The 13285-nt window shown below is 37.4% G+C and overlaps 1 protein-coding gene across 1 annotated transcript; it reads left to right on the top strand.

Annotated features, from left to right (window-relative positions):
- Nucleotides 1-4296: 4296 nt before the first annotated feature.
- Nucleotides 4297-12318, top strand: cluap1 (clusterin associated protein 1). The gene is made up of 13 exons (XM_062424326.1): nt 4297-4315; nt 4773-4829; nt 4941-5052; nt 6439-6523; nt 6626-6805; nt 7148-7243; nt 7536-7619; nt 7717-7850; nt 8111-8252; nt 9675-9747; nt 9839-9949; nt 10458-10507; nt 11948-12318. The coding sequence occupies exons 2-13, from the start codon at nt 4808-4810 to the stop codon at nt 12125-12127; spliced, it is 1269 nt and encodes a 422-aa protein (XP_062280310.1). The 5' UTR covers nt 4297-4315; nt 4773-4807; the 3' UTR covers nt 12128-12318.
- Nucleotides 12319-13285: the final 967 nt, after the last annotated feature.

Raw genomic sequence — 13285 nt, 5'->3', positions numbered from 1 at the left:
TAAATCAAATTTCAGTGACTTTAATGTTTTGTGGGTCTGTAAATCAGGTTATAGATTTGAATTATGGAATATTTTACCAAATGGAAAAACCAAAACACAATATATACTAGGAATTGTGTTGCAACCTGCAATGAAGAGTATCTATAAGTCTTCTTATTAAATACTGTGTAAAGTTTTTTTGTGTCTTTATGTTTTATAAGTATGTTATCAATTATTGTAATTTCTGTTTCACTGAAATGTGTCTTCGATTTGATAAGTTTGGGTTTTATTTTTGGAGAAGGCATACAATTTTAGGAGAGTAGCCCTGCAGTCATTATGATAGTCATGAGAATATGCTGCAACGATTGGTCATTTAATCGATTAGTTACCAACTACTAAATTAATCTGCAACTATTTTGATAATTGATTTTTAGGTAATTTTTAAGAAGAAAATGTAAAAATTCTGATTCCAGCTTTCAAATGTGAAACTTTTCTGGTTTGTTAGTCCTCTATGAGATTAAACTGAATATCTTTTTTTAGACTGTTGGTAGCTTTCTTATAGTCTATGGTTGGTAGGGACAAAACAAGACATTTGAAAACGTCACCTTGTGCTTTGGGAAACAGTATCAACATTTTTCATTATTTTCTGACATTTTATGGACCGAACAACCAATTGATTAATTGAGAAAATAATAAATGATTTATTGATAATAAAAATAATCCTTAGTTGCAACCCTAATCTCATTTGTTTTTTGTCCCTCATCTCAAATTATGTGATAAATCATATATCTTACACCAAAAAGAGGGTCACCTTTTTGGAGAGCATCACTGACTGAGAGATTGGTTGCTGTAGGTTATACTGATCTCCATGCAGTGATGAGTCAGTCATTTGAAAGTCTTGAAGACCTTAACTTTAATGTACTTTTCCACAAAAGCAAACTTACTTCGAAACATCTAGTGTGATATTTTAGTCAAGTAATGATAAAACATGACTTAATACCACTATTTATTAACCTCTTATATCATTATATTTTATTTCAATTTCTCTTTCTATTACCTGCAACAATTAGTCGATTAGTCACCAACTATTAAATTGCAAACTGCTTTGACAATCGATACATCGTTTGGAGTCATTTTGTTAGTAAAAGAAAGTCACAAGTCTCTGATTCCAGCTTATCAAATGTGAATATGTTCTGGCTTCTTTAGTCTTCTATGATAGTAAACTGAAACTGGAGTAAACTGGAGAAGACATCTGATGATGTCACCTTGTGCTTTTGGAAATAATCAACGTTTTTCACTGTTTGACATTTAATAGGCCAAACAACTATTCAGTTAATCATAAAAATAATCAGCAGATTAATCAATAATGAACATAGTCAATAGTTGCAGACCCAATTTCTATAAAACAAATGTATGGAAAATGTTATAATTTCCCACAAAATATAGAATGTATAACACAGAAAAGCACTGAAACGAGAGCATAAAAACTGGACAGATTAGCTATTTTGCTTGAAAAAATGACTCAAACAATTAAATGATTACTAAAGTAGATTCATTTTCTGTCTAATCAATTAACTAATTGTTTCACCAGTTTCCATATCTAATACTCTAAAGGTTATGTTGGTGTATGACTATGTATAAACAGTGACACCTGCTGACTGTCACTTCATAATACAGCTGCACACACATGTTCACTACCGCATATCCACTATGGCTGCCAGACACATGCAGCCAATAAGTGCACAAGCAGTTGGTATCTTATGTTTTTTTAATTGCATGTCTTCATCTTTCACCCATTCTCACCATACAAAAGTAAGCACATCGTTTCCAGACACTCCATCTTTTAGAACAAGCTGGTAGGCCTAATTGCAAGTCTGTTTTGGACGTTGTGGGACTGTGCTTCCGTGCACATTGGTCCTGAATCCCTCCAACCACCTCCATGTTCCAGCTTTCTTCAGCCCGGTGACTCACCACTCATCTGCGGCCCTGTTTGAGTCCTCGTCTGCTACAGCACAGTCCAGGCGCTGGACACCGGGAAGCGCCAGGTCCCTTTCGTTTAGCTTCTCCAGAAACGAGGAGAGCAGTCGTTTGTTTAAATGGTCCGTCAGGGTCCTCTCCTCTTCGACGCGGTCCTTGGCGACATTTCTATCCGACTCCACTTCCTCCACCTCGGTGTCCGCGCTGAGCGGCGCAGGGGCCGGCTGGTGGTTCAAGGACAAGCCGTTCATCTGCTCGCTCTCCCCGGACTGCTGCTCCGTCCAGCTGCCGGCGTCCGCCCCGGATTCCGTCTCCATCTGTGATATTAAAGTGGTCTGCAGGGCGGCATTTTCCAGCTCTTTCAGGCGCTTACTGTGGAGGCCGCAGGCGGGAGTCTCATTTTCAGCCGGGATGTTGTTGTTATGAGGCGGCTCACCACTTTGCTCCATCATGCTCTGCGTCAGGAGTGCAGACCATAGAAATAAAATACTGCTGTGGCGCAGACCGAGAGGTGTCGCCTCCCTGTGGCTGCAGAGGATACTGCAACTGCGCCATTACACACACTGTGGATCCTTCATCATGTAGTAATTATAGGTGCTTGAGCAATTAGAGCAAATGCATCTCTACTTATCATTTAGGTGGAGCAAAGTTATGGTTTTCCTATCCCATATTTTGTCTTTTTTTAAATAAGCTAATCATAATACAGTCTCTGCAATCAAGTGATTATATTTAAGCTGTATATTTCAATGATAATTTTACTCTTTTCAGCAACTGACTAAAACAATAAATAAAAATCATACATTTTGAATGTATTTATTTATTTTAATATGAAAATAAAAACATAAATACACTAGATACCAGAAGGCTGTTTTCAGATTAATCTACTGTAAATGGAAAGTGTCTCTATGCTCATTGAAAATCTAATTTTAAAGGGTGGGCCTATGAGCACAATTTGTGACATCACAAATAGTTTGGGTCCAGTTTTGGGTCATTTCTGGTCCAATATTCAACTTACAACACAAGTGTGATGTGGAAACCTGAAGTATCTGCTCTGGTGCACACACACTGAGAATGGTAGAAGCCATCTTGTCTCCAGCACAAAATCTTTAGATTTTTACATAGAAGAAGAGTAGGTGTCAATTTAAGGATTTTAACAAGATAATTCAACTTTTTTGTGTGGGAACAAGATATCAGACACAAATTATTATTCAAATTGGTTATTTCATATACATCTTATCATTTGTCTGGAGAGGATTTTTATATGAATACCTCTTCCATCACTGTTAATCTCTTGTTATTGTCTTGTAAGGTCCTTCAAAACCACAGAAGATGAACTATACAAATTTGCACCAGTAGCCTACTCCTCATGAGGAATGAACTAAACTTTACATATGAACTTGATGGAGTGCCACTTTAAACTTCACACAACTTCCATATCTATATCAACATCTATATATATCCATATATAGATGTTCCTCCGGACATCAGGAATCTGGACTCTCTCCCTCTCTTCAAATCGAGGCTAAAAACTCTTATTTAGAACTTATTTAGAACAGCTTACCCCACTTAAATTGAACCACTACCTCAATTTACTCTGTTTGTCTGTTCTACACTGTCTTTTATCTGTTTTGTTTCTTATTGTTTTGTTTCTTATTTACTGTTTTGTTTATTAATTGTACGGTGTCCTCGAGTGCCCAGAGAGGCGCCTTTAAATAAAATGAATTATTATTATTAATTATTTATATAGGCTATGCCTTTATTCACAACAAAGATGTAGCTATAACAGTCATACAAAGGTTTGTACAAGCCAGAGGGGTAAATTCAATGTATTACCAATTTATAAAGACAATATATCTATCTATCTATCTATCTATCTATCTATCTATCTATCTATCTATCTATCTATCTATCTATCTATCTATCTATCTATCTATCTATCTTTTATTGTTGTAAATATATATGTTATAATTGCACTTTAAGGTCCTTTTTCTTAGTTTATAATTGTATTGATATACATATATATATATATGTTATAATTGCATTTTAGGGTCCTTTTATTTAGTTTTTAATGTTATTGTTGTATACATTTGTTTTTGTTTGTTTTTCTCTATATCACTATTTTTGAGCTGCTGTAGCAATGCACTTTCCCCACTGTGGGATCAATAAATCTATCTATCTATCTATCTATCTATCTATCTATCTATCTATCTATCTATCTATCTATCTATCTATCTATCTATCTATCTATCTATCGATCGATCGATCTATCTATCTATCTGCGTCGAGCTTCCGTAGAACGAGAATTGGTTTCCATAGTGACCGTCTATGCTAGGTTGCTAATGGACAGCTAGCTCGGCAGGTAAGCGCTATCACTACCCCGTAAACCCGTAATAAAGGGAAAATGCTACCTTTGTTAACCACATAGTTCAGCACGACGATCTTTTTACTGGTTGTGATGTGTTTTATGTGTAAACTATAAACCAAACGCCGCACTGAGCGTTAAGTTAGCTTATTTTTGTTTTGTTTACTAGCCTTCTAGTAATGTGCTATTTAAACTGGCCCGTCCTGTGACACGCTTGTTTATTTCTGGTCAAACATGCAATATATAGTTAAATCTACCATGTGTTGATGACATTTTTGCGATATATTAATCCCGAGATGGTGTTAAAACCCATTCGTAGCGATGGATAGATAGTGTTTGGCTACTATTTAATTTACTGTGATTTTCTTGTTCTCACTCGCAAATTATTAATGTGCAGAATCAGTTCTTCACTCGTCTGATATAATAATTTACATCCTTTACTTTTTGCTGGCAGGGGAAGAAAAAAGTGCACAGTGCTCACTAGTCACGATGTCCTTCAGAGACTTGCGAAGTAAGTGAATATCACCATTTACGCCTAATAAAACTGTCCTGCTGCTGCACTGAAGTGTGAGTTTTGTGTCTATATGGATGCTGGTTGTTGAAGTCACATGTCATTTGACAGATTTTACAGAAATGATGAGGGCATTGGGCTATGTTCGCTTGATATCCATGGAGAACTTCAGGACACCAAACTTTCCTCTGGTGGCAGAAATCCTAATATGGCTTGTAAAGAGGTATGTTGTTTTTACAAAGGCTGCAGCTACTATCCATTGTAACTATCAGTGTTGAGGAGTAACTAGTTACATGTAACGGCGTTAAGTAATTTATTTACAAAATAAATATAACTGTAAATGAAAATTTTAATGATTACAAAGAGGGTTACATTTTTGCTCAGGAGGAGGGTTTTTAACTCATTTTGTAATATTTAACATGTTACTGAATACACACGTTACTGTTTTTAATTCTTTGAAATCAATATTATTTTATATCATGTAAATAAATCATGATGTGAGCTTATTTGGAGCACACGTGGGCTTACAAGGTGTCACAGTACCAATTAAGTCCATGCCATATTTTTGACTTTTTTCATATTGCAAAATCTACATGAACTAATTAATACATTTTCAAATGAGAGATAAATATTGCGATATTATGATCTCCCTCATAAATCATGTCAGTATGTATGAAAAACACCTGAACTTAGATTTTGGTGGGCCTAATGGGTACACTTACCCTAACAGCTGAAAACATTCATTAGAAAATTAGAAAAGTAATCAAAAAGTAATCAAATGTAATACTTTACATTACTTTGATTAAGTAATTGAAATAGTTACATTACTTATTTTTAAATACAGTACCTAGTAATCTGTACCCTATTACCTTTCCCAAATAATCTTCCCAACGCTGGTCACTATAAATGTGATCAATTTTTGATTTGACTAATGGCTGAATTATGATCAGTAAAGGTGTGGTATTTTTAGATTATAACTGTCTATAACAATAAATCATTTATCAAATTAAAATCAGTAGGTTTTATTCCAGTATATTAACCAGTTAATCAACTGTCTCAGCACTAGCTTTCTCCATGTTAGTTGAAACTATCATTGAGTTATATTATAGTTACAGTAAGTTAGTTATATATAGTTATAAGTCTTAGGATCCAGCCTATTTGATTGTGAAATGTAGACTGATGTATTTCAGTGGAAAAGGGATGTTGTGGTGAGACATGGTGCAAAAAGCAACTGTTCAGAAAAGTTCAAAAGTCTAGAAATGCTTTGTGTGGCATCCCATCCCTCATGATTTCATCTGCTTCAAGTAAAAAAAAGAAAAGCTGACAACTATCCAGAAACTGTAGGTCTGATTGGTTTGATTTGTTTAAATCAGCAACTGATCCACCATGTAGTCACCACTAAAATATTTGTTGTTTTTCATAAGGCATAACATTGCGATATGTTGAATATGTTTAGTTAAGTTTGATAAATGTTTTAACCCGGTGATAAGCTCAAAGCATGTATCTTCTGCCCTTTGTTTTCTACCTGGCTCCTTTTTTCGATGGGATATTTAGACAATAGTGTGTATAACTTTTTCTCCTTGTCCCTCTCTTTCTCCATTTTTTGTAGATATGAACCTCAGATGGACATTCCCACTGATGTGGATACAGAATCAGACCGAATATTCTTCATCAAGGCCGTGGCTCAGTTCATGGTGACATATTGTTTTATGTTAATATAAAACGTATAATTTATTTTCAGCTATATGAGGCCCACTGGTCCTAAGTCGGTCTGTCATTGTCTCTCTCGGTTGCAGGCGACTAAAGCTCACATCAAGGTGAACACCAAGCGTCTCTACCAGGCTGATGGCTACGCAGTGAAAGAGATGCTAAAGATCACCTCAGTGCTGTACAACGCCATGAAGACTAAGCAGATGGCCCTGGAAGACCGAGTCGAGGAGGACAACAACAAATTCAAGTTTGACCTCGGCTCACGGGTGAGATGGAGATGCAGACAGAGAGAGGGGTGGGGCCTGCACGAAAGGTCACTAGTAAAGTCACTGTAATACATTAGGTATTTTTCACTATCAAGTTTTCAAAGCTCTTTATATTCCTTCCTTCCCTATTTCCTGTTCTCCTCATGTTTAAAAAATGTATCTTATATCAAATTGTCGGTGGAATAGGAAGCTCTATTTTTTCCTTCTGAGCCGGCATTACAACTGTGCAATCTTTGCTGCCCTTACATATAATGTATACATCTTTTATGTGGATTAAATCAAGAGCGGTGTGTGTGTGTATGTCCTCAGTTGCAAATAAGTCCCCCTCTGTCTTCACTTAAGATTTCAGATCTGAAAGTAGCTCGGCAGCTGGCATCCGAGGTCACGTCAAAAGGAGCATCTCTATATGATTTACTGGGAAAGGAGGTGGACCTAAGGGTGAGCGGAAGTGCAAACATTAACAGAGACACAGTAACAGAGACACAATCAAACCTCTTCTTTCAAGATAAATCGGGCATACAATCAATGTTGGCAGTCAAGGAACTTCTTTTAGCTTTTCTACCATAAGTGCTGGTGAAGCTGGTAGCAGAAGGTGGCTTTTTTTCTGCAGTGAACCAAAGCTGCTGCTCTTAGATGATAACAGTAACAGCTGTACAATTGTAAAGCAATCTGTTTGAGGACATCAATGATAGTGGTGCAGGAGATTACTCTGCTGTCTTGTTGTCCATAGGAAATGAGAACTGCTGCCATTGCTAGACCTCTGGAAATCAATGAGACTGAAAAGGCCCTGAGAGCTGCCATCAAGGAGGTTTTGGTATGTATTGCAATACATACTGTAAATTCACCCATGGCCCCTTTTATCCATGAAATGGCATTGACTCTGCCACCGTGCCTTTTTGTTGCTCATCAAGGAAAGTGTGGAGAAGACCAAAGACATGCTGAGTAACGTTGTTTCTGATGAGACCAGCCTTGATGCCAAAATAGAAAAGAAGAAGCAGGAACTGGAGAGGAATCGGAAAAGACTCCAGACACTGCAGAGTGTGAGGTCAGTTCACAACCTCATAGGAAGAAGCCAATGAAATGAGAAAAATTATTCCCATGTGCCTCAGCAAAAAAACAACCAAAAATCGAAGTATATTGGAAACAGGACGGCTGTACAGTTCAGTTTGAATTATTAATTATTGGCCAGCTTTAATCATTCAAGCAGAGCTATTGCTAAAATTTTAACCATTTCAAAACATTCTTTATTTGACTCACGACAAATCTTTCAGTGCACACTGTCTTGTTCTTCTTTCAATCTCTCAGGCCGGCGTTCATGGACGAATATGAGAAGATTGAGGAAGATCTGCACAAACAATATGACACCTATGTGGAGAAGTTCAAGAACCTTTGCTTCCTGGAGTCTCAGCTGGAAGAATATCATAGACTGGAGCAAGAGAGGTTTGAGGTTGGTGAATATGATATGTAACACAGGAAATCTCAGTATTTTCAAAATGACTGCATGCATATAACTAAGGGCGCACTCAAACTAGGGCCAGTTGTTCCGTACCGTGCTGAAGTATGAATGTCCCCCCTCCCCTGTCCCCCGCTGGCCTGCACTCACATTACCTCAAACCCAAGTGTACTCAAGCACGGTTGCATCCGACACATGCGTTGCGCAAAAACATATAGACAGTTTACTCTCATAAAACAAGCACAGGTGTGTTCGCATGCTGTGCGCCGGTAAAACACAACACAGCCAATCAATTAACACAACGCACTATGATTAAAAAGTGCAAGCTTGTTCTTCTGAGTCATGCCTGTGTAGTATGCAGTACTAGATACTTGTGTAAAAAAGACTAGTAAAAGCAGACGTACTGATTCAACTCTTTACTCCAGTAAAGGTAAGACTTAGTTTAATGACTTAGAAGTCGCCAAATGACTTACTTTAACGAATTTCGTTAGTTTATATAATGCAGATTTGTAAAATATTACTTTTATGAGGGTTCACAGTCACAGACAATAAACTTACCATTTCATAATTGTGGTAGCAGCCGTGCAGCAGATGTAATGAAGTCCTCGCAGCTCTCTGGATGCAAACTAATATTAAGCCTATAGCCTATTCATTATAATGTCGACATAAATTGAGTTCTTTTGTTTTAATAATGATAAAATAATGCACAAAAAATGGTCGGATTGGGAACCCATATATGCATAATGTCTCCACGTTACATTTTGTGTTGCTTGAAATGAACAGGGCTCAGTTAGTGTTGCCTTTTAAAAATCGTTGATTTCCCGGGATTCCCTGGAAAATTGGCATCTTTTCCCGGGATTTAAAATGTCTTATTTTCGGGAAAAAATATTAATCCCTAGTGCGTATGCGTGACCAAATTACCGTACTCAAGCACAGTACACTTGCACTCACACTAGCCAAATAATCCGGACTTTAGGGGGCAAACGTGCTTGGGCACGGTACGATTGCCTAGTGTGAGTGTGCCCTAATACTGTTATTTACTTTTGCTTACACTTGAAAGTAGCCAGTTTTCCTGTGAATGAAAGCATGAACTTGACTCAGTATGCCCCTAGTATCACTTGGTGGCCTAAGGAGAGAACAGTATATCCTTCTCTCGTGAAGTTAACTAAACCACAGTTACACTCCTACACTAACATATCTCTTTAAAAAGTAGAGCTGCACATGGATAAAAAAGGTGTACTCTTCACAAACATTGGCACTGCATGCTCTTGATAAAGGAGAATGGCATTATGACTTTAAGTACTTGGATTTAGCTTTCAACAGATGTGTGAAGGCACATGCAAGTGTATGCTTGTCCTCTCTGAATGGGCCTCTGCATGTTCTCTGATTGTGTTTGTCCTTTTGTTTCCTCTGCAGGAGGCTGAAAACACTTTGAGGATGATGCAGCACAAACTGAGGGAGGAGGAAAGGGATCTGATGAGGAGTTCCTGTGAGAAAACCACCAACAATGAAAGCAAAGCAATACTCACATTGAATCTTTTTTTATGGTTTAACATTTTTATCAAATATATTTTCTGCAGTGAAAGATGAAGACTCTGACATGGACGTTCCTGAGGACAAAGGTTCAGACAGCGACATGGAGGAGTGTCGGCCTTCTAAGCCACGGCCCACCCGAAATGGCGTCATGGCAGGTATGCAGACAACTGATGTGTCAAGTCCTTCATGTCACGATCAACTATTAGTTACTTGAAAAGGGGTTCAAGTCATCAGTTCACAGACAACACTGTACACTGAACTACGCTGGCCTGGCTGTGAAAATTGCCCATATTGGTTTTGACTTTAATAATTTCATTAAAGCTGACAGCCAGTGGTCAGATTGTGGGGAAATAATATTAAATGGTTATATGAAGCTCTGCGAGGCCAGTCTTTGGCATCTGTCTTTAACAAAAAAATTTAGAAGGAAATACATACAAGTCAAATCCCTGCAAATGAATATTTGAATCATGTCCAAACCAAATATAACAGACATTTAATAAGAGAAGCTATTGTGTGGAAGCACAGTTTTGCCTTCTACACAACTCCAGAGGAAGGTATTTCCCAACTGAACAAAAAAAGTGTCAGAGTAAAAAAGAATAATGAATGAAAGCAAACATACTAAATCCATAAAACAACATTATCTAACTTCTATGTCTTTTTCAGTAAGAGGAGGAAGATTCATCGGGAACATGCAGGGTGGTGACAGTGATGAGGTTAGTACTGTCATAGCAACATCAATACAAGACTCCCTCCCTCTTCTTGCTAAATGAAGCCAGATGTAGCAAGCTACCCCTGAGCGGTGCTCTCTGTGCCGTCTCTCTACAGAATGACTTTCTGCTTTTAACCCTTATTTGTAATTTTCACCCATGTGTCCTGTGAACCATCTCTGATCAGTTTCTCACCCTTTGGGGTGTTTCCAGCTTGTGCTCTCTTCTGTATCTTACTCATCTCTTATATTTGAATTTTAAAAGCCCTCCATAGCTGTTTCCAGAAGGCCAGTTCCTCATGCCAAAAAACGACGGACAGGACAGGTTTGTGCAGGACCGGGATTTACTATAGCTCACTCCTTTTCCCCCTCTGTGTGTCAAAAGGAAAATCCATCCTTACATTCTTCAACACTGTAGGGCTTGTGTACGCCTGTGTCCACCCAAGTTAAATCAAGTTCACACAGTCGTGGTTGAACAGACTTTTCTCACAAAGCTTACAGATCAGTTGCAATTGTTTTGTCATGTTCTCTATTTTCTCTGTAAGCCATGCATTTATTCTACAAAACAAATGCAAAAAATACCACTCTATAATGGCGTCATAGGATCGCAGAGGCACATAAACAGTATAAATCTAGAAGAATTAGTGAAATAGCGAACGACAGACATTTTTGCTTCTTTTGCTGGAGAACAGTCTATCTAAAGCTTATTTTCATGCAGTATTTAATGTATTCCACTGTCAGGAAGCAGCAGTAGAATTACACATGTGGTCCCAATATCTCAGTGAAACATTAATTAATTATTGAAACCATTTTTAAAACCATTTACCCTCAACATGCCTTCTCTTCTTGTCCTCCAGTTACTTATTTCACTACATTTCCCAGAATGCCTTTTTGGAATCCATATCAGGGACCGTGAACTTAATGCTTTTAGTTAAGGGTGGGCTGATGGGCCAATGAATCCCTTTTTAGAGTGTCATCATTAAGCTGATGGTTATCTGTCACAACAGCCAGGCCCCTTTTTCAAAGTGCAACTACTCTGCGCTGCATTCTGCTACTCTTCCTCTACTGTTTGAACATATTTCCTACAGTGTTGACATGTGTGGAAAGGATTTTTAGGTCTGTGGTTTAAGAGGTCCCTGTAGTCGTGTGGTTCCAGATGGACATGTTCTACTAGCTCAGGAATCCACTGTCAACTCTGGACTTGAGTCGAAGAGGGGGTTCAGTTATTGACGTTATCCCGACAAATTAGCTGATCAAGTGTTTAGCTGAAATAGAAATGTGTCTGTCCTTGTTGTAGCTTGTCACGGTGTGTTGAATTATTAGTGTGTTGAATTATTACCTAGAAAAGTACATTTTGTGTTTGATGGTTTAACTGGACTCTGAATCCAACAACAAGCTTTTTTGTAACTGTGGTTATTATGTGTCCCCTGTTTGTCTGCTGTTTCAGACGGATGACAGTGAGATTGATGTGGACGAGGACGATGAGGAAGACGAGGAAGGTGAAGAGGAGGAGGAGAGCAAGGATTTGGAGGATGACAGTCTGGAGGGTCCGGTGTCCAGGGGTTCTCGTCCCCCAAGGGGAGGCATTAGACCCCCTCTGCTGGAGGAGAGTGACAATGACTTCTGAATAAAGAAAACACACACAGTCAGTCATGTGTGCTCAAATTAGACCATCTCAATTCTTATTATTAAATACTTACAAATTATTACCATCCATGATGGAATATCATGGTGTTATTGGAGCACAGAACATCAGTATAGTCCTTTTTTTTTAATATTTATGTAAAATGTTTATCTTAATAAAATGTTAAAAATGTATCAGCTCTTCTGTGTCCTTTGACTCAAGTATGACAGCAGCATAAAATTTGACTGCAGAGTGTCAATGAGTTGAATCCACCCACATATACACTAGTATGTGTGATCCTTTTAAAGGATATAAATCATTTAAATGTACAAACATTAAGAAAAAGGAGTGTTGCACATATTTATCACATAACTAACTGTAACTGACTCAAGGATGGTTTACAAAAAATGAATTGTAGAAAGCTTAACATTTACCTTAATCATTCCTAAACATATTACATGTTCCTTAAAGTCCTTCTCCACTCAAACATGAGATTGGCCTTGACGTCAGTTGAATGAACGTGCAGAGCTTGACACTTGAAGGTTGTTTCCAAGTTAATCAGCTGAAGGGGGAAAGTTTCTCTGTGTTCTGTGATTAAAATGTGTACCCACACGCTTGATTAGTAGCTTTACAACTTGTTTAGAAGCCATCATGGTCTATGCAACTTACACAAGTGAAGCCTATGTTGCACATACACTTAGCATGGACTATTTTTAAAAAGTGAAGTTGGAGACATCTTGTGTCCAGCAGTTGAACTTCCGCAACTAAAAATACTGTCATATACATGAGATTTAATTTTGAATCTTTTAAATTGGTTAACTAATCCTTTGTTTGTTTATTTGTTGTTTGTTTGTTTGTTTGTTTAAACCTATATCAAATTAATAATCGAAGCTGAGTATTTTGTTTGTGTCTCCAAAAATGTCTAGAGGGGATCTTAAGAATAAAACTTAATTTTTTTAATTTATTTACATTGAGTCAAATATAACATTTTTACAGCGAGTATTACTTGTCTGTTGAAGCCCATTTCCACCAATGTGATGAAAAAAATCCTGTAAGTCAAAATAATGAGATACTAATAAGTCATAAGTCGTTATTTTGAGATATTAAGTAAATATTTTTTTGACAGTAAGTCAATATTTTGAGAGTTTCTCATTATTTTGA

Source organism: Scomber scombrus, chromosome 8, assembly GCF_963691925.1.
Source record: "Scomber scombrus chromosome 8, fScoSco1.1, whole genome shotgun sequence".
Classification (NCBI taxonomy): domain Eukaryota; kingdom Metazoa; phylum Chordata; class Actinopteri; order Scombriformes; family Scombridae; genus Scomber; species Scomber scombrus.
This window is presented reverse-complemented; position numbering and strand designations above follow the sequence as displayed.

Bases quoted from the DNA above. Each gene is read 5' to 3' on its own strand.
- cluap1 (XM_062424326.1), top strand. From the start codon at position 4,808: ATGTCCTTCAGAGACTTGCGAA. The intron at 8,253-9,674 runs GTTGGTGAATAT...TTTCCTCTGCAG, and splicing joins TGGAGCAAGAGAGGTTTGAG to GAGGCTGAAAACACTTTGAG. The intron at 10,508-11,947 runs GTTAGTACTGTC...CTGCTGTTTCAG, and splicing joins AGGGTGGTGACAGTGATGAG to ACGGATGACAGTGAGATTGA.